This window comes from Terrapene carolina, unplaced genomic scaffold (genome assembly GCF_002925995.2).
Source record: "Terrapene carolina triunguis isolate 2854851 unplaced genomic scaffold, T_m_triunguis-2.0 Scaffold67, whole genome shotgun sequence".
NCBI lineage: Eukaryota > Metazoa > Chordata > Testudines > Emydidae > Terrapene > Terrapene triunguis.
In genome coordinates this window covers 48,693,534-48,712,947 of record NW_020664418.1, presented here as the reverse complement: position 1 = coordinate 48,712,947, position 19,414 = coordinate 48,693,534, and the positions used below count along the sequence as shown (strand labels likewise).

The window sequence follows — 19,414 nt, the reverse complement described above, 5'->3', positions numbered from 1 at the left end:
GCTGAAGGTCCTACCTACTATGGGGACTGGTGCCGCAGCAGGATTCTGTCTGCACCCCTCCCCTCTCCCACTGCTGCCGGCTTACTCTGCTTGTGTTGACTGGCAGGTGCCCTTCAGCTGTTCCCCACGGACAACACGTCACTATAGGCTTAAAAACAGTACTGGGTTTGAGGAAACGCCTGCCCCGTAGCCCTCTGTAACTTGTCAGGATAGTCACAACTACATTAGCTGGCCAAGTGCGTCGCTTCGACTCAGTGAGAATTTCACCAATAGGTTTTACTAGATTTCTGTCTCTGGACAGGACTGGAGTAGCCAGGGCTAGGCCAGGGATCCTTTTAATCTCCCCTCCCACCCAAATTCCTACCTTCGTTTCCTCACTCTCAGGATATACTGTATTAATGCAGACTTTGATTTCCCTTCCTGGAAGCCTTTAACTAAATAAAGCAGGAATGACCCAGCCCTGCTCCGGTTTTAACCTACCTGCAGCCGAGACGGACTTCGATGCATAGCTGCCAATTCTTCAGCATATTCCCCTGCCTCTCAGCACAGCACGGGGCTCGCCAATCCTGCCAGGTTCTGAGCGCCATCCACATCCACTGGTAGCGGCGAGACTTGGTGATCTTCAGCGCCGCGCAGGATTAAGACCAAAGGGTCGGTCTCTGCAGCCTCCTTGCTCCGCAGAGCTGAAGGAAGACTCACTTTGCTGGCGGGGCAGCTTGCAGATAACGCTGTGATTTTAAGTGGGCAAGCCTGCAAGAATCAGAGACGCAGAAGTCAGTTCTTGTACCTGGCAGCTCCCAGGTTCTGCATTTCTTTTCAGGCGACCTGAAACGAGACCTGTTCAGCGACTGCCAGACTTTCAGTTGAATTTGGCAGCTTGTCAAGCACAATCTAATGACCCCTTGAGTGGAAAGTGTCTATGTAAGTGTAGAATATACTTGACTTTGGTGAATCACCCACGTTCCTCCATTATTTTTGCATGCTACATCCAGTCTGGTGTCGGTAGCTCCTTATGTCCTTTGTAACACAACTCACTAACTCTCTTCTAATACTCAGGTAGTGAACACTTAATGCAATATGTGTGCAGAATCTTTTTGAACTAAAAGCTGGTTTTTACCTCCTGGAATTCTTTAGCTATTATCCTTGTTATTTATATCCGTCACATCGTATTACACCCTAGTGTGGCACAACCCAAGTGTAAAATGAAGTGTTCTCCACAAAACGAACCCCAAAATAAAAGCATTTGCGTATGGCTGGAAGTAGTTATTGAACTAATTCTGTTCTTTATGGGAGGTGGGTGCCCAACTGGTTGGAAAAAGCACACACAGTGGTGGTTCACAGTCAAGCGGGGAGGGCATATTAAGTGGGATCCCCCAGGGATCGGTCCTAGGTCTGGTTCTATCCAATATCTTCGTAAATGATTTGGATAGTGGCATAGAGATACACTTATAAAGTTGGCAGACGATACCAAACTGGGAGGACTTACAAGCACTTTGGAGGACAGGATTAGAATTCAAAATGATCTCAAACAAACTGGAGAAATGGTCTGAAATAAATCGGATGAAATTCAATAAGGACAAAGGCAAAGAGGAATAATCAATTGCACAAATACACAGACAAAATTGAAATGACTGCCAAGGAAGGAGTACTGCAGAAAAGGAACTGGGGGGTCGTAGTGGATCACAAACTAAATATGAGTCCACAGGGTAACATTGTTGCAAAAAAAAGCGAACCTCACTGTATTAGCAGGAGTGTTGTAAGCAATACATGAGAAGTAATTCTTCCACTCTACTCAGTACTGATAAGGCCTCAACTGGAGTACTGTGTCCAGTTCTAGGCACCACACTTTGGGAAAGATGTGAACAGATTGGAGAAAGTCCAGAGGAAGGCCACAAAAATTATTAAAGGTCTAGAAAACATGACACAGGAGGAAAGATTGAAAAAATTGGCCTTGTTTAGTCTGGAGAAGAGAAGACAGGGGGGACACGATAATGGATTTCAAGCACATAAAAGGTTGTTACAAGGATGAGGAAGAAAAATTGTTCTCGTCAACCTCAGGATAGGACAAGACGCAATGGGGGAGCAGCAGCAGTCAACTCACTGCGGTAAGTCGAGACACCGCGGTAAGTCGATCTAAGTACGTCGACTTCAGCTACGTTATTTACATAGCTGAAGTTGCGTAACTTAGATCGATCCTCCCCCCCCAGTGTAGACCAGGCCTGAGAGTCTTACAATGTAAGTGGGTAACATAGGCAAAGGGAGAGGCAGCTGCTCAGATTCACTCTTTTGCAGGTGAAACACCAAACCATTTAGTATATTCAGATCCTGCACACAATGCTGGATGTAGCCTGACATGCTAGAAACATCAGGCTTCTGAGGGTTCCTTTAGACTGGCTTGAAAATCTTAGCTGGATGGATAAAGACGAGCCACATTCGAGGTCTTAAATTCCTTATCACTTAAGTGTGGGGGGGGGGGGGAGGTGTAGCCAAGAGCCAGTTGAAAATGTTGCTTAAGTTTTTTCAACAAAAAACTGCTTTTTGAACAATACAAAACAGCGTCTCAGGCGATTTCTGTATCCTTCAAACTCCCATTTTTCCACAGATCAATTAAAAACTAGTCATTTTAAATGTGGGGGTTTTGCCCTTCTCTGGTGCTGGAGGGGGTCAAAACATGGAAAAACTTGCATTTTGATTCCATCCGGTTTGAACAGAAATACATGTTTGGTTTCAAGTTTTCATCAAAAAGTTGGGAAAAAACAAAAAATTGAACTTTTTTGTTCAAAGTAATTCCTGTTTTTCAACCAATCCTGAGACTGTAGCTTTGTGTGTTTCTTTACAATGTATAGTAAAGGCCTGGACATAGATTCCCCCCCCCCTTCAATATTTTTTCTGACCCCTCCCCTCATATTATAAATATATATTTCTCTCTGAGGAATATATCTATGGGTTTTCCTAAGCAGAGAGCTGGGAAAAGGACTTTCAATCCTGAAGGATGTTTGCTCCAAGTGGTTTAATTAAATAAATATTAAAACTCTTGTCTGTTTTAAACAGTCTCAAAATCACTTCCCCTTTCTCTGATGTCAAATCTACTAACTCTCCAGACTTCCACAGGCAGATAAGACCTGCCGCCTTTGCAAGGTTTAACAAAACAAAACCAAGCACATCTTTCAATCCTCCTTTATACACCATAAAAGCAGACAAGACTAATTCTAGTCACCTTTTGAACAACTGGCCAGTCGGGATATAAACATCAACATCTTTTACAGAGCAAAACCTGTTGCAATTTGCTCATAGAGCGCACAATTCAAAAAATTAACTTCCTCGCTTGCCCAGCAGCAAAACCCTATCAAGAGTGAATTATTATAAATAAATACCCCCTTCTGTCCCTTCTAAACAACCTCCTTAGATATTAGTGATTCTGGGGGCTTGTCTCTAAGTGTTGGTATTTAAGCACAGCATGAGGTCCATTGCAATCTATTGGGGATTACCAAGCCTTTTATACTCAACCTGGAGTGGTTTCATTATTGAGTCTGAACTAAGGCTGAAGGCGACCTCAAATTAGACAGAGGAAGAGTCTGCCCCCGGTTTCCTGCTCCTTTATAAACCCTTCTTGTGCAACCGCTCCTTCGAGAATTCTGAAACGGTAAGCTTGTTGCAGGAGAAATCTTTTTATTAGAACTAGTGTGTGTGCCTATCTGATTAACAGCTGTTGCTGGTAGTTGGAATCCAACCCACAGCATGGATCAGGTCTTGTATCCATGGCAGCAGGGTATTTATTACAGTTCCTACCACTCTCCACCCAGGATTGGCGGACTTTAGCCCTTAATTAAATAGAAAAGTAGGAGAACACAGGGACTGACTCTCTGACCACCAGATATAAAACAAAGGGGGGCAGATTCCTTAGCAAATGGTGAGTGACAAACGTTTTTGATCTATTTGAAACGGGCCCTATTGTGCTACATTCAGAAATTGAACATTTTTTCCCCTCCCCTCCTTCCTTTTTCCGCTACAGGCAAAATTTCTGTCCCAGGATCAAATTAATGGTATGTACAGTTGCTTTTTAATTAGCAGGATCAGTTTAACAAGTTTACCGCTAACGGCGTTTCTCATTAAAGGGTCTCATTCTGGGGAGTTTACTTCGTTGTTTAACATTCTCGTAATTCTTGAGGTGAACTGTCTCTGCTAGCTAATGTTTTTTAAAAGAGAGCATTAGATGCAGTCAGCCGGAGCCGTCCTCTCTGCAGTCGGCTGCTGAGATGGGGTGCGGTTTGGGCTAGCAAAGGAAAGGGAGCAAGAAACTAGAATATCGTACAAAACATTTGTATGTATTGTTCTTAAAACCTAAGAACGCTGGATTTCACGGGGAAAGAGGTTTAACTCCCCGCCCCCAACCCTTTAACATTACATCTCTGGACAAATAAGGGAGAGAGGATATTTAAAGCAGTCATTTGAGATACCGATGCAGTACTGTAAAGCTTTGGCCCTCAAGCAAACCCCTAGAAAGGCAGAGGAAGGCTGGTTTTGTGAGCAAAGCCCAGGATGGCGTCAGGAGAGCCGAGTTCTAATTCCCACTTCTTCCTGCGTGACCCTGGGCAAGTCACTTACCACCTCTCTGTGTTTCCCTCTCTCAAAATGGCCCCGGCAGCGATCTGCCTTATTAACCGCTTGGAAAGAGCAGCGGGATTCTTGAAGGGGAGGCAAAATAGAACCATTGGTTTGATATTAACCCAGAGGGGAAGCAGGCCCAGGGAATGGAGGGTGCTGGTTTGGAGAGGTAGGCAGACAGCTAAGACAGGGGATACCTGGGGGAGCGAATGGCATGCAGCAAGCAGCTGCCGCTGGCCCTGCACAATGCTGGCAAGCGAGGGGGATAGGAAAGGGACCCATAAGGGTGGGAGAAAGTCAGGTTATGCAGGAGCTGCAGAGCCAGCCCTGAGAAGTGCTGGAAATCTTTCATCTCTGAGCAAGTCCCCCTGCGCCACTTAATTCTTCATCCTGACACACCAGGAAAGCCCTGGGGGCGGGGCACGCCAAACTTTGGCCTTTGAGCCGAGTCAGTTGATCCAGAGCTGTTTACCGGAAGCGTCTTTTGAAAGGAGAATCAGCTACAACTAGGACAGGCTTCTTTACACCCCGGGTACAGTCTCCTGCCCTTTGGAGCGTGTCTCTTAGCTGGAGCTGGTAGGAACATGTCTCAGGGAAGGTACCGCCGCGGCATTGTCTGCTCAACCCCTCACAAAACTCTGCCCTTTAACTCCAGGAAAGGGCTCGTGACAATACAACCCCCAGCACCAGCAGTCGTGGGATAGAAAGAGGTTGGGTTCCACATAGCCCCTTGGGCCCCCAAGGCACTGTACAAATTAATAAGTCTAATGCTGGTGTGTGTCAGGACCAAGTAGCATGGCAAAACAGGACAGCCCACAAGCTCCCATTGCCCGGGACAGCGGGATCTGCTGCTAAGGTTATTTTAATGAAAACATCTGTAGTTCAGAATGCAATTCACAAAACAGAGCAGAACTAACGCGCACACGCGACAGCAGGTCGGTCAGAGGTGTCCTCTAGGGCCGGCAGCAGCCACTGGTTCTGTCTGCAGACTGGCCTAGGTCAGTAGAGCGCCGGTTCTTATCGCTTAGTCTCAGGACAAGGCCTCCAAATGCTTGTGAGTGCAGTAAGAAGCACTAAAGAGGACGCGTTTCCACCAGGTCCCCATTGTGTGACGCACCTGGCGTTTCTCAGAACAATGGCCCAGCACCAAGCGCATTGCTGGCATTGTCTCTCGGGGTGAAATCCTCGCCCCATGAAGTCAAAGGCAGGTTAGCCATTCGCTCGAAGAGGATTTCACCTCTAGAGACCAGGCGGGGTCTGAGCTCACCTTTGGCCTGGGATTGGGTGGGCTAAACCCCCCATGTGGGATGGGCTAGACCATTGCTGGGGCCTGACTAGCATAGCCCAAGTGTAAAACCTACCTCCGCTCTTCCTTCTCCTGGGGAAAAACGGCATCCGCGCCAATGTTCAAATTCAGAAGGCACATTGGGAAGAGCAGCATGGCCCATCGGCCACTGCAAAGCGCACACACAGCGAGCAAGTTTCACAGTCCCCACGAGGCACGAGACACCTCATCTCATCCAAAGGACGGGCGTTGAACACGGCGCATATCCTCCCCGTCCCCACAGGACGGCCTGGCCACATGGGCGCGAGCTCTGATCCTGGTGAGAGACTCGAACTAAGGACGCTCCAGCCCAGAGGCTAGAGTGCTACCAATCGAGCCCCACAGACACTAATTATTGCTGCTGTGAAATTCAGCAGGGGAGATTTTTGACAGGGAGTCTCACACTCGCACCCCGTCAGCCCATATTTAAAAGCCCAATTGCACAAACTAAAACTATTCCCTCAAAGCAGCACTTGGGTCCAGGGTGCCCCCCCCCCAAGTTGCTCTCTCTGACTGCAGCTTCAGCAGAGACAGCTCCCCTCACTTGACCCTAAACAAACCATTCAGTGGGTGCCGAGGAGGTCTATACGCGGTAGGCAAACGCAATGGGTCCAGTGGTTGGGCGGAGGTCTGGGAGTTGAAAGCTGGCTTCTATCCCCAATCTCTGCAATGGACCTTGCTGAGGAACAGCTGTTAAGGGAGCCGGATCTCTGTGTGTTTCCATTCCCCTCCGCCTCCCACACCCCGGTGAAGGGGGACAATACCCTCCATTGTGAAGTGCGAGAAGTGTTCTAGCCGCACCTCATGCATTGTACACACTGCACCATGACTGAGCCATTCACTGCTGGCTCTAGTCCCTTAGCTTCCCCCGCGACACTGCTTTTGTGGAATGAACTCTTAATGGTGGGTGCAACAGACCCACTGGTACCAAGACAGTTAATTTCCTTTTGCTCAGTCTTTGCACTTGGCTCAAAATCTGTCCAGCTGCACTCTATAGCCCCAATTCACATGATCCTAATTAACAGCAGAGAGTAACCGGCCTGCAAAAACCCACATACGGGCTCACCTAATTGCGCAACAGAAAGCACCGAGATCAGGCTGCTGGAAAACAATAAGGAAGCTCACTTATTGCTAAAACACTGGCCTGCTCCATCAGCCCAACTAGTTAAAATCCAGACTTACTTTATTAAATAAAGGAGTCGACCTTTAGAAATTCAGGATCCATCTTCACCGACAAATTGACTGTTCTTTAGCCTAATCTGCGGAGACAGGTCCATACTGTCTCAGTCATCTTAATGAAATCTGCTACTAGCCAGATCCTCAGAGAGCTGTGGCAAGGTTTTAACCATCTTCTCAAACCATCCATCTGTTTCCTACGATTCCGTGGCTGTGAAGTTTCCACCTTTACTCCAGCCCCTGCCACGGAATCTAAACTCTTATTTCTAGCCCTTAAAGCTGTCAGGGTAACCTTCGAATGCAAGCCGACGCAGTGAATGTCTGCCAGTCTCCATACACAGCAAAGCTGAGGAGAACTGCTCCCATTCATCTCAGGGCAGCGTTAATCTTGAATTCCGTTTCCATCATGAGAAGATTGGGAAGAGGGCTGGGAAAAGGTTAGTGAGACTAGCGCATATATTTGTTTTGCCATAGCCCTGGGTCATGGACCAGAATCTCATTATGGTAGATGCTCTACGAACAAAAAACACGGACGTTACCACAGAGATCACCCCTATCCCACAGTATTGTATTTTGGCTTGGGAGTAGATCGCAGCGTCACGACTGATTTATTTCAGTACAGTTTAAAATGACGACATCACAGCCCTATGTGTCTAGTTCCCTATTTTCCCTTTGTTCATTTCCTTAGGCTTGTCATCCAGCCATGGGTCCTTTGGGAATCCGAGGGAAAAGGAGTCAGGGAAGTGAGCCGTTTGTCTCTGTAGGTTTCTCTTAGTTGTTCAGAGAATGTCGGTCAATTGTTTCAACACCACAGTCCTCTTTTCATTAGTATTCCACCCAGTAGATCTAGACAGTTAAGTGTTTAAAAAGCTATTTCCCAAGCAGAGATCCTTTGCCGCTCTGATGAATGTTTAGGAGCTCAAGAACTCCATAGCTCATTAGTCTGAATATATTAAAGGAGGCTTGAGTTGCTAGGGCTCATGGAATTCACTGTTCTGTACTCCTACTCCAAACGGGTTTGTTCCCAGCGCCATCTAGAGACTCCCTAACATCTCAACACTGGTTACAGGATCATAGAATCATAGGACTGGAAGGGACCTCGAGAGGTCATCTAGTCCAATCCGCTGCACTCATGGCAGGACTACGTATTCTAGACCATCCCTGACAGGTGTTTATCTAACCTGCTCTTAAAAATCTCCAATGATGGAGATTCCACAACCTCCCTAGGCAATTTATTCCAGTGCTTAACCACCCTGACAGTTAGGAAGTTTTTCCTAATGTCCAACCTAAACCTCCTTTGCTGCAATTTAAGCCCATTGCTTCTTGTCCTATCCTCAGAGGTTAAGAACAATTCTTCTCCCTCCTCCTTGTAACAATCTTTTATGTACTTGAAAACTGTTATGTCCCCACTCAGTCTTCTCTTTTCCAGACTAAACAAACCCAATTTTTTCCATCTTCCCTCATAGGTCATGTTTTCTAGACCTTTAATCATCTTGTTGCTCTCCTCTGGACTTTCTCCAATTTGTCCACATCCTTCCTGAAATGTGGTGCCCAGAACTGGACACAATACTCCAGTTGAGGCCTAATCAGCGTGGAGTAGAGCAGAAGAATCACTTCTCATGTCTTGCTTACAAGTACTTTGCATTTGTCCTTATTGAGTTTCATCCTATTTACTTCAGACCATTTCTCCAGTTTGTGCAGATCATTTTGAATTTTAATCCTATCCTCCAAAGCACTTGTAACCCCTCCCAGCTTGGTATTGTACACAAACTTTATAAGTGTACTCTCTATGCCATTATCTAAATCATTAATGAAGATATTGAACAGAACCAGACCCAGAACCGATCCCTGCGGGACCCCACTCGTTATGCCCTTCCAGCATGACTGAGAACCACTGACTGGTCTGTAATTCCCCAGGGTATCCTTATTTCCCTTTCTATAGATGGGCACTATATTTACCCTTTTCCAGTCTTCTGGAATCTCTCCCGTCTTCCATGACTTCTCAAAGATAATCACTAATGACTCAGATATCTTCTCAGTCTGCTCCTTGAGTATTCTAGGATGCATTTCATCAGCCCTGGTGACTTGAAGACATCTAATTTGTCCAAGTAATTTTTAACTTGTTCTTTTCCTATTTTAGCCTTTGATCCTACCTCATTTTCACTGGCATTCATTATGTTAGATGTCCAATCACCACCAACCTTCTTGGTGAAAACCGAAACAAAGAAGTCATTGCGCACCTCTGCCATTTCCACATTTTCTGTTATTATTTTTTCCCCCTCATTGAGTAACGGGCCTACCCTGTCCTTGGTCTTCCTCTTGCTTCTAATGTATTGTAGAATGTTTTCTTGTTACCCTTTTGTCTCTAGCTAGTTTCATTTCATTTTGTGCCTCAGCCTTTCTAATTTTGTCCCTACATACTTGTGTTACCATGCTGTAAGATGGTCCCTGTTGCAAGGGAGAAGCAGCTCCATGGGTGACTTGGCACATTGGTAATTTAGGACAGTCACTTCCCTACACAGCCAACCTTGGGATGGATTGGCACCGCCTACTCTGCTCAAGAATCAACTCACATCATACCCCGGCACTTCTATCTTCTCCATTCCCTGGCTGACGTGCTGCTCTGTCCTCCATCTGTTCTCTCCTCCGCCATCTTATTTTCTTGCATTCTCTCCTATTCTTTATTCCTTCTACTCTATTCCTTTTTTGCTCCCTCCCCCATAGCGATCCTCTTCCCATTCCCCGGAAGGCAACAATGCTGCATAGGGGCACATGGCACCCTTGGGGCCACTCCACAAGCTACTGCCTCCTCCGAGTTGAGTGCCCTGGGAGCAGAGCGGAGAAGATTGGCCAACAGGCTGATATCTGACGCTCTGCATGACGAGCTGGAGAACTGGTCTGAAGACAACAAGATGAAATTTGGTGAAGCCAAGTACAAAGTATTTCACATAGGAAGGAAAAATCAAATGCACAACTACGCAGTGGGGAGTAACTAGCTAGGTAGTAATACTGCTGAAAAGGACCTGGGGGTTACAGTGGATCACAAATTGAATATGAGTCAACACTGCGATGCAGTTTCAAAAAAGGCTAATAGCAGTCTGGGGTGTATTAACAGGAGCGTCACATGGAAGACACGGGAGATAACTGTCCCATTCTACTAGCACTGGTGAGGCCTCGGCTAGAGTACTGTGTGTCATGGGTGCCACACTATAGGAAAGCTGTGGACAAACGGGAGAGTCCCAAGGAGAGCAACAAAAATGATACAAGGTTTAGAAAACCTGACCTATGAGGAAAGGTTAAAAAACTGGGTCATGTTTAGTCTTGAGAAAAGAAGACTGAGGGGGGACCTGAGAACAGTCTTCAAATACGGTGAGGGTTGTTATAAAAAGAGGACAGTGATCAATTGTTCTCCCATGTCTACTGAAGGTGGGGCAAGAAGTAACAGACTTAGTCCGCAGCAAGGGAGATTTAAGTTCGATATTAGGCAAATCTTTCTAACTCTCAGGGTCCTTAAGCTCTGGACTAGGCTTCCCATGGAAGTTGTGGGATCCTCCTCACTGGAGGTTGGACAAATTCCTGTCAGGGATGGTCTAGGGTTACTTGGTCCTGGCTCAGCGCAGGAGATTGGACTTGATGGCTTCTCGAGGTCCCTTCCAGCCCCACATTTCTACTAGAAGGAAAAGGCCATCCACCACTTTGACCACAAGTTCAGGAGCTGTATTTAAGGACAAGCCCCAACTGCTCCTTTTCTCTATTCTTCTCCCCTTTGGAGAGGTCTAGTATGTATGTGTACACACGCACGCACACACACACACGCGCGCCCCAACACAGAGTTCAGGTAGTCATTTGATGCTTTAGCTACAAGGGTTGATGAAATGCTGGAAGAGCTTAAAACTTGGACCAAGTCAGTCAGTCATTTTGCAGGTTTAAATAGTCTAGCTGCTTTTTCCTCCTGACTAGTAGACTGCGGGGAAATTTCACTTTCAAACGAAGACAATATTGGATGGCAACACACATCGGTTTTTCTTTTTAAACTAGAATTCAAGGAATGCTTTTCTCTATATGATAAGAAACAAAAAGGCAAGATAAATGCCAGCGACCTGATCACAGTGATGCGGTGCCTGGGAACCAGCCCAACTCCGGGAGAGGTAGAGAGACATCTTCAAGTGCATAAAATTGGTAAGTAAACTAGATCCGGACCACAAGGATTATTAAAAGAAGACAGATGACATGTAGAGCTCTCAATCTGACAATAACCAAGTGGAAAGTAGGTCTAAAATGTTCAACAAGGAGGACTCCATGCAAACTAGCAGAAGAGGAAGAAGTTGGACGGGATGGTATTTGTTAAGATTCAACTTTTCTGATGTCGAGACACAATAGTAATAAAAATGAGCAAGGCAGGAATCTAGGTAGATTTGGGTCTAAGATGAGACAGCCCAGACAATACAGGATAACCAGAAATTGGTCATAAGAGTGGTCAGATGTGCCGGATGATGGATTTGAAGGGCACATTTAGAAGACTTCACAGACAAGTCCAGCACAGGTATCAAAATGGTGCCATAAGGACATCAAGAGGAGTGGGGAAAGGAGACACACACTTAAGAAAATTGTGCGGTCACAGTTGTGTTGAGCTGCAGCCCTCCTGAGATCAGAGTCTCCTATCAAACCAGGCTAGGAAGGGAACAAAAAAGGTCATTTTCAGCTCCAGATGTCTCTAAAAAACACAGAATGGGGGTCAAAGAAGAGTCATGAACTGAGGTGGTCTGCACCAAACCATTGTGAGATAGGGGCTTTGAGTGTCTGACAAGGCTACAGAATTGTTATAGCTAAAGACTGGGCTCCTCCAACGACCGGGGGAAGCATCCATACACGGATGAGCTGAAATTTGGTTCAGACCCTTGTCCTGGGACAAAGGTTACTCCCCAGAAGTGCCCTACAAGGTGGCAGTTGGCAGTGTACTCAGGCAGAGTAACGTACTCAGCATTGCCACCAGTTTTAATTATTCTTTCAATTCATACTGTGCACAAGGGGGGCGCCCGCCCCGAACTCTGGGTGCCCTTAACACTTGTTTTAAACACCCAACAGTAGGTGACCAAACAGCAAGTGTGAAAAATCGGGACAAGGGGTGGGGGGGTAATAGGAGCCTATATAAGAAAAAGACCCAAAAATCAGAAGTGTCCCTATAAAATCAGGACATCTGGTCACCCTACCCAACAGACCCGTGAAGAACCAGACTCTCAATTAACCCTACACAGCCCTGATCCTTATCACCACATGGTGGGACCCAAAGGCGTTGCCATTAGCTAGGACGCTGAGAAGTCTCCTAGCTTGGTAGAATGCAGGCAAGCCCTGGCTAACAGCCTGAAGGTAGGCATCTCACCTCCCAGACCTGGCAAAGGCCTAGCACAGCGTGAGGATCTCACAAGGGAAGCAAGGCAATTCCTATTTAGTAAGATGAGGCTTGCCAAGGGGTGAGAGTGCATCAGTCTGTGGAACAGCCCTGCAAGGCAGGGCCTCAGTGAGAGACAAACTGCCTGGATCTGGTGCATACAAACAAGGAGAGACAGCTAATCTAGTTCAGGGAAGTAGGCCGAGCTCTCCGAGGAAAGGGGAAGAGCGAAGGCCGGAGGAGGCTGGGCTGATGGGGCACAGATATGCCAGTAGCTAAACAAGAACATGTGTTGTTTTGTGTCATGTTTCCAGACAGAAAGGCAGAACTGGATTTTTCCACTTTCCTGACCATAATGTACAGGCAAATGCAGCAGGAAGACCCTGAGAAGGAAATCCTGACAGCCCTGGCAATGACAGACAAGCAGAAGAAGGGTTTCATCACCGCTTCCGAGCTGAGAGCCAAACTCACCAGGCTGGGAGAAAAGCTCTCCGAGGATGAAGGTACAGCATCAAATGGCAGCATAAGTTCAACACCTTTCTAACCCCCTTCCTCTCCCTCCACCCAACCCCCACTGGAGTCAGATATAAGATCACAAACACCTGTGGGTGGGTACCATGTCCCCTGCCTCCGCCAGTGATCTTCAACCTAGAAGGGCTGGGGCACACAGTTCATGGTAGAGCAAAGTCACGGGGTCACGATCCAATCACGGCGCAGTGTGCGGACATTGCGTCATGAGGCTTGCATTATGACATGGTGTTGTCACAACTCTCGGTCATCACACTAATGCCACATATTGTTGCAACATTAGGGTATCACTGAGTTGCTCTTTGGAGCTTCACACAGTATTCTTTTGCTTCTCTTCTTACTGCTTTCTGATCCAGCTAGTCATCCGTACCTTTCCTACATGAGGCAGAAGAGGAGAGCCAACCCAAATCACAAGGGCCACATACCACTTCATAGACCCAAGCTAAAGCTTTGATCTAAATCATAAACAAGCCGCTGCCTTATTCTCCATAAATATTTTATTCATCTCAAGTTAAAGTTGAGGCAAGGAAGAAGTAGAGAAGAGTTACTTACCTGGCAGCAGATAGTCAGAACAGATCCACACTCTTGGGATACACCTGCAGAAAAGATAAACCCTTTAATTAGGCACATTAATGCTCTTTGAGAAAAAGGAAGGATATTTTATGCCATCGTCTGGGCTTTAAATTAACACTAGTGCAAATCGGAAGTAATTCTAGGTGAGTTATTCTCCATTCACACCAGCGTAACTGGGGGCCCAAATGGGCAGAGGTTGGCACTTTGTAGCAGTAATCAGAAGGTGTGGGTTCAGAGTCACGCTGAAGGAAGAAGAGATCATTTATCATTCTTTTCCTTCAGAGGTGCCCATCGTCTCCTGAAAGTAACGACTATTCTTTGTAAGATAAACTGTCCTTGTCCCCACAGGGGTCCTGGGAAAGCTTCATCCAGAGATCCTCCAAGGCGCACCCAAGGGCGTCTGGATGCTCTCAGGGAATTCTGTTTGCTCTGAGGAAGGGTCAGACCAGCTTAGAAAGAGGCAAAGAGAGGGCTCATTTTGACTTATTGCTCTCAAAAGATTTTTTTTTTTTTTTTAAACATCCTGTGACGAAGTCAGGCTGGAAGGCTGCATGAGGGTGCTCTTATTGGGTGCTGGGAAGCGGGCGGGCATAAGCCCCAGAATGTTAAAGGCCCTCTTCCCTACTAGCTGAGACGGGGTTACCTCAGGTCAATGAGGAACACCTGATTCCAACTAAGGCCTGCCTGAGGCCTTTAAAACCCCTCCTCTGGTGAGAGAAAAGGGGGAAGAGAGAGACAAGCTGCTGCGAGGTTAGTGGCAGTAGGAAAATAACCTTCTCCAGGGTGGGAGGCTGGGCTCCCTCCCATAGGGGAAGCTGCCAAACCTGAGGCTTGCTGGGGGAAGGACTGACACCCCAGGGCAACCAACAGGGCGACATCCTGCACCAGGGCGGAGGCAGCGAAAGGTACGCCCCTGGGTTTTCTTTGTTTATGAGACCGTTTCCTTTTTGTTTGGTGGAGGATCAACCCTTAGGCCAACCTTCAGGCCTACCCTTAAAGTACAACCAAGGGAGCACAGAAGGGGGAAGGCAAACTCTGCCGTGAGTGGGGCTGATTATCCCAGGCCCGCCATCACCAGATGAAGGAGGTGCCTTGCCACAATCCTTAGTCAAAAATCTGCCTCCAGCAATTACAAGAGCTCTCAGGGGGCATCAAAAATGATCTGAAGAATTTTGCCTCAGCCTTTCACAATCCTCTGAAAAGCTTTTTCTGCTTCAAATGTCATATGCATTGTCTGTGGACAGAAGCTTTTGGGAGAGGGAGGTCTACGTTTGAGAGAAATCAGACAAGCCGAAATTTGCCAAATACCATCACCACCAGATAGTTCAAATGTTCATGATACTTTATCACTCAAAAATGGATCTGCTGCACACTTCACATCTGGCTGCTGTTCTCTCAAAACTCCAGCGCATTTTGCCATATTCCTGGAAAGAGGCTCTCTAGCTTTGAAGTTATTCAATCCCTCTCTGTAGTGGTCCCTCACTCTCCAGTGGCGAGGGAGGCCCCACTGCCTCATTGTCGGGGCAGTAGTCTTCGGGCTCGGGCCGCACCGGTGGGGCCGAGGCCTACGCAGTCTGTGGTTCTGGGCCCATCTAGCAGAGGCAAGCACACCACAGTAGTCTGGGGCTCCTGTCTCTGCCCATGGGCGGGACAGCGCCCGACGTCGTCTCTAGCGATACCAATTAACCGTGTGGGCCCTGGCCCTCGGGGCGGGGCCGGGCTGATAGCAGGCTGTAGCCTAAGCCTCCGGCAGGCAGCAAACACAATCAATAGCTCTAGCCCTTTGGGACGGGGCAGAGCAGAGAGCTTGGGGCTCAGGCAGCCAGCAAACGCACATCGCCTCGGGGTTCAGGTAAGGGTGAGCGCCCACACAGTCTAGGGGGCTCCAACAAGGGTTGAGCACCCAGCAGGCAGGCTAGGGTGCTGGCAGGGGTGTTGACGGAGCACAAGCCTCCTGGCCTAAGGTGGGGAGTCGGCCACCCCGGGGTTGGGGTGCCAGGGGGACGCAGGCCCACCCTACTCCACCACGTCCCCACCCAGAGCCCTAACAGTGGCAGAGGGGTCTGGCATGGGTCGGCGGGGATCCAGCTGCAACAGGCCGACCCAGACGCGGTCAGCCCTGTAGCCGGCCAGTCGGCGGCTGCCCCTTAACAAAAATAGTGAAAAAAAGTCTGGAGGCATTAGCCAGAATTAAAAACATCCTAGGTAGTACTGCGGCTATCTATAGTAAGGGGCACTTCACATTCATTTGAGTAGAGACACAGTTTGCCAGTTAAATTACAATGCACTATAGATTTTAAAGAAAGCAGCGGAATAAGAAATCCACTCAAGACCTTGTCTTGACACAATGAACTCCAGCTTGTTAAGCTGCAATAAATATTTCATGCTGCAACAGACTCGATTTCAAAAGCATCCGCTATGTTCAGTAACTACTGGCATGTGGCTTCATTTGTGGTGTCGCTTAAAGTGGGCTTTTAAAGCCTTCATCTCTCCAGTAAAATATTGTTTTCCATTTTCCAGACAGGAATGAACAAAAGTTACCCTGGTGCAGTATTTAAAATGCTGCGCTGCTTAGACTGGGGTGGGTTTGAAGTTTATCCCTTTTTAAAGGTGTATAGTTACCATGAGGATAGTCTCTTGGTGGAAAGTAGAAGTATTAGATCTCTTGATCACACAGAACAGTTACTTACCTTACAGTAACTATGGTTCTGCAAGATGTGTTGTCCAGATGGATTCCACTCTTGCAGTCCTGGGAGGTAAGAAGGGACAGTTGGACCCACTCTGCTCTTGGGTTGGGGGGTGCAGGTGTGGCCCCAGCACACACTGCTGGCCCGAGGAATCTGATCCTAGGCACATGGGGCACATGCACACCAACAGTATGTCTGACCAGCAACTAGACACCCGCGGCTGGCCCGTGCTAGCTGACTCGGGCTCTTAGGGCTGTTTCACTGCCGGATCCCAGGTTCTAGGACCCTGTGGGGTGGGAGGGTCCCAGAGCTCAGGCTCCAGTCTGAGCCTGGACATCTACACTGCAGTGAAATAGCCCCAAAGCCAGAGGGTTTTTCTTTGCTGTGTAGATGTCCCCCACGAGTGGAATCCAGGTGGACAATCCCTCCATAATAATAATAATATATGGAGATATACCTATCTCATAGAGCTGGAAGGGACCTTGAAAAGTCATTGAGTCCAGCCCCCTGCCTTCACTAGCAGGACCAAGTATTGATTTTGCCCCAGATCCCTAAGTGGCCCCCTCAAGGATTGAACTCACAACCCTGGATTTAGCAGGCCAATGCTCAAACCACTGAGCTATCCCTCCCCCTCCATCACAGGGCACAGCTCCTTTCCTGCCTTCTTCCCCCAGAAACGACATGGACGCCAGCGGTGGTGCCTTCTCCATACCCTTGTTGTTATTTCCACAACAATCCCTGTGCAGTCTATTTATAGCACCAACAGTGCTTTCTGGCCCTCTCCCCAGGACCTGAGGGGAACAGAGGTCTCCCTGCCTCGAGGCCTCTATGTAACTGGGCTTGCCTCCCTCTCCTTGGCACTTCCTTCCATCAGCATTGTCACTGTCCCCCGAAGACATTGGCTTGGCAATTTATCCCTAGCACCCAGTTCATTATTGCATTGCTAGAGTTATATTATAACCAGAATGCTAAAGCCATAATGAAATTCCTCTTGGTTTCAAACACTGAGGGCCTGTCCATAGGACAAAACAGCACTGGCATTTCTAAAGTGTGAATTTAAACCAATTTTGTTAAACCAGTGCAATCCTCGGCATGGACACTTATTTTGGTTTAAGTGTGGTTTAGTTTAAGTCAATAGGGAATAAGTTTAAATTAAACCCAAATAAGCCACTCACGCTGAAATGGTGAGTCTTGCTCACATGCTCAGGGTTTAGCTGATTGCCATATTTGGGGTCGGGAAGGAATTTTCCTCCAGGCCAGATTGGCAGAAGCCCTGGGTTTTTTTTGCCTTCCTCTGCACCGTGGGGCACAGGTCACTTGCTGGAAGATTCTCTGCACCTTGAAGTCTTTAAACCATGATTTGAGGACTTCAATGGCTCAGACACAGGTTTGATACAGGAGTGGGAGAGTGAGATTCTGTAGCCTGCACTGTGCAGGAGGTCAGACTAGATGATCATAATGGTCCCTTCTGACCTTAAAGTCTATGATTCTATAGGAGTGTGTCCACACAGGAATTGCACCAATTTAAAAATTGGTTGAAGTTAAACTGGTGAAAGTTTCCTATGTAGGTAAGGCCTGCGGGTCAGAACCTGACTTGGGGCAAGTCGGCTGAACCCACGGGCTTTAATAGAACTACAATTTACGTCAACTGAGGAATGACCCTCTGTGCTTGTGTTTCCCAGTTAGCGTCCACCTGTCTATTCCAAACTCTGAACTCAGTATAGATCAGCCACTAATACTTGAAGTAACTAATTCAAATTTTGATTTAACAACAAAAGCCAGATTTTTAACAGTCATATTTAAATAAAGGAAATTGAAGGAAGATGACAATACCTAAAGTAAGTTGAACTGAGATTGTTACATTTTGTTATTTACAGTGGATGACCTTCTAAGAGAAGCTAAAATTGCACCAAATGGGATGGTGAAATATGAAGAATTCATCCACGCCATCACCCTTCCTGTTGCAGACTACTGAATTTCAGAATGACAAGACCGCCTTGGGTAGGGAAACAGGCAAGCTTTTCCAGCTTACGTTTTCCTGGGTCACTTTTGGGCTCACTGGAATCAGCACTGCTTGGCTTTAAGGATCAATATTTTGCCTTCTTAGAGTGAAATATTTTGTTTGAACAGGTTTTTCCCATTGCAAGGCCTGGCCACACCTTCCTTGTCAGTTGGAATGGAGTGTTCATGTCAAACACTGGATGTATTATTTTAAATGAATTGAATTCCATGTTACATTGCATAAAGCTTATCGTACTTACAAACCCACTCCTTAGTCATTAGCATTTTTAAAACACGTTATACTTTAAAGGGGACAGTTTTTGCAGAGCAAAATCAGCTACCTACCTTAATGTCACAGGGAGATGGTTCTTCTTGAGAGTAAAAGAAAGAACGAACAGCTATTTGGTCTGACTCTGAGCCAGTGGTATCCAACTATTCCCTGTGTATAAGGTATCCTAGGGTGCTTGACTATGCTACCCATAAATTTTGACAAGTTTGGAATGACTATGCATATCGCTCACACCAGTGCCTGGATACACACAACCCACTGATCAATCTTGCTGTTATGGAGAAGCCGAGCCAACACGCCAGTGGGAAGGGGAGCTCAGAACCCTGTTGGCTATCTGGATGAGGACAGTGGTCAGGCAGATAGATGTGAGTTCTTCCAAACAGAATCACAGCAACAGTAGTTACCGGGCTTACAGTGAACTGCGAGAAACATGAGCCCTCCTATTACTGTTCAAGCATGATAAGGGGTTCCCTATGCAGCATAACTTTACTCATCCAGATTCTTGGGGAGTGGAGGACAAAGAGAAGCAAGATCTCCATACTACCATGCTTATGACCTTTTACTAATCAGGAAGCTACTTCAACATGCAATGCCATAGGAAATCTCCATGAAGTTGAAAACTTGTCTCTCTCCATGAAGTTGGTCCAATAAACGATATGTCACCCACGTTGTCTCTCCGTGAAGTTAGATATCCACAGCGACTCCTGAGGTAGGAGAGTATGGGCTTTGCATAAGAAATCTCAATCCTATGCAGAAACGAGAGCCATAGTCCTTGGCTGAGACGCTGTGGGATAGCTGCCCAGAACATACTCCTAAAAACACTTTGGCAGTGTGGACACAAC

General features: G+C 47.0%; 1 protein-coding gene across 5 annotated transcripts; it reads left to right on the top strand.

Moving 5' to 3' along the window:
• Positions 1 to 3,568: 3,568 nt before the first annotated feature.
• Positions 3,569 to 18,546, top strand: CALML4 (calmodulin like 4). 5 transcript variants are annotated; one of them, XM_024199582.2, is made up of 5 exons: positions 3,798 to 3,910; positions 4,013 to 4,043; positions 11,144 to 11,284; positions 12,809 to 12,997; positions 18,160 to 18,546. In XM_024199582.2, the coding sequence occupies exons 1-5, from the start codon at positions 3,908 to 3,910 to the stop codon at positions 18,255 to 18,257; spliced, it is 462 nt and encodes a 153-aa protein (XP_024055350.2). In that variant the 5' UTR covers positions 3,798 to 3,907; the 3' UTR covers positions 18,258 to 18,546. The 5 variants fall into 5 exon arrangements, with proteins under 5 accessions (XP_024055354.1, XP_024055352.1, XP_024055350.2 ...); XM_024199584.3 differs by lacking the exons at positions 3,798 to 3,910; positions 4,013 to 4,043 and adding an exon at positions 3,610 to 3,643; XM_024199585.2 differs by lacking the exon at positions 11,144 to 11,284.
• Positions 18,547 to 19,414: the final 868 nt, after the last annotated feature.

What these genes read in the sequence shown, in the direction of transcription:
- CALML4 (XM_024199582.2), top strand. An exon ending in TCTTCAAGTGCATAAAATTG is followed by an intron (nt 11,285 to 12,808) that starts GTAAGTAAACTA and finishes TCATGTTTCCAG; the next exon opens with ACAGAAAGGCAGAACTGGAT. An exon ending in AAAGCTCTCCGAGGATGAAG is followed by an intron (nt 12,998 to 18,159) that starts GTACAGCATCAA and finishes TGTTATTTACAG; the next exon opens with TGGATGACCTTCTAAGAGAA.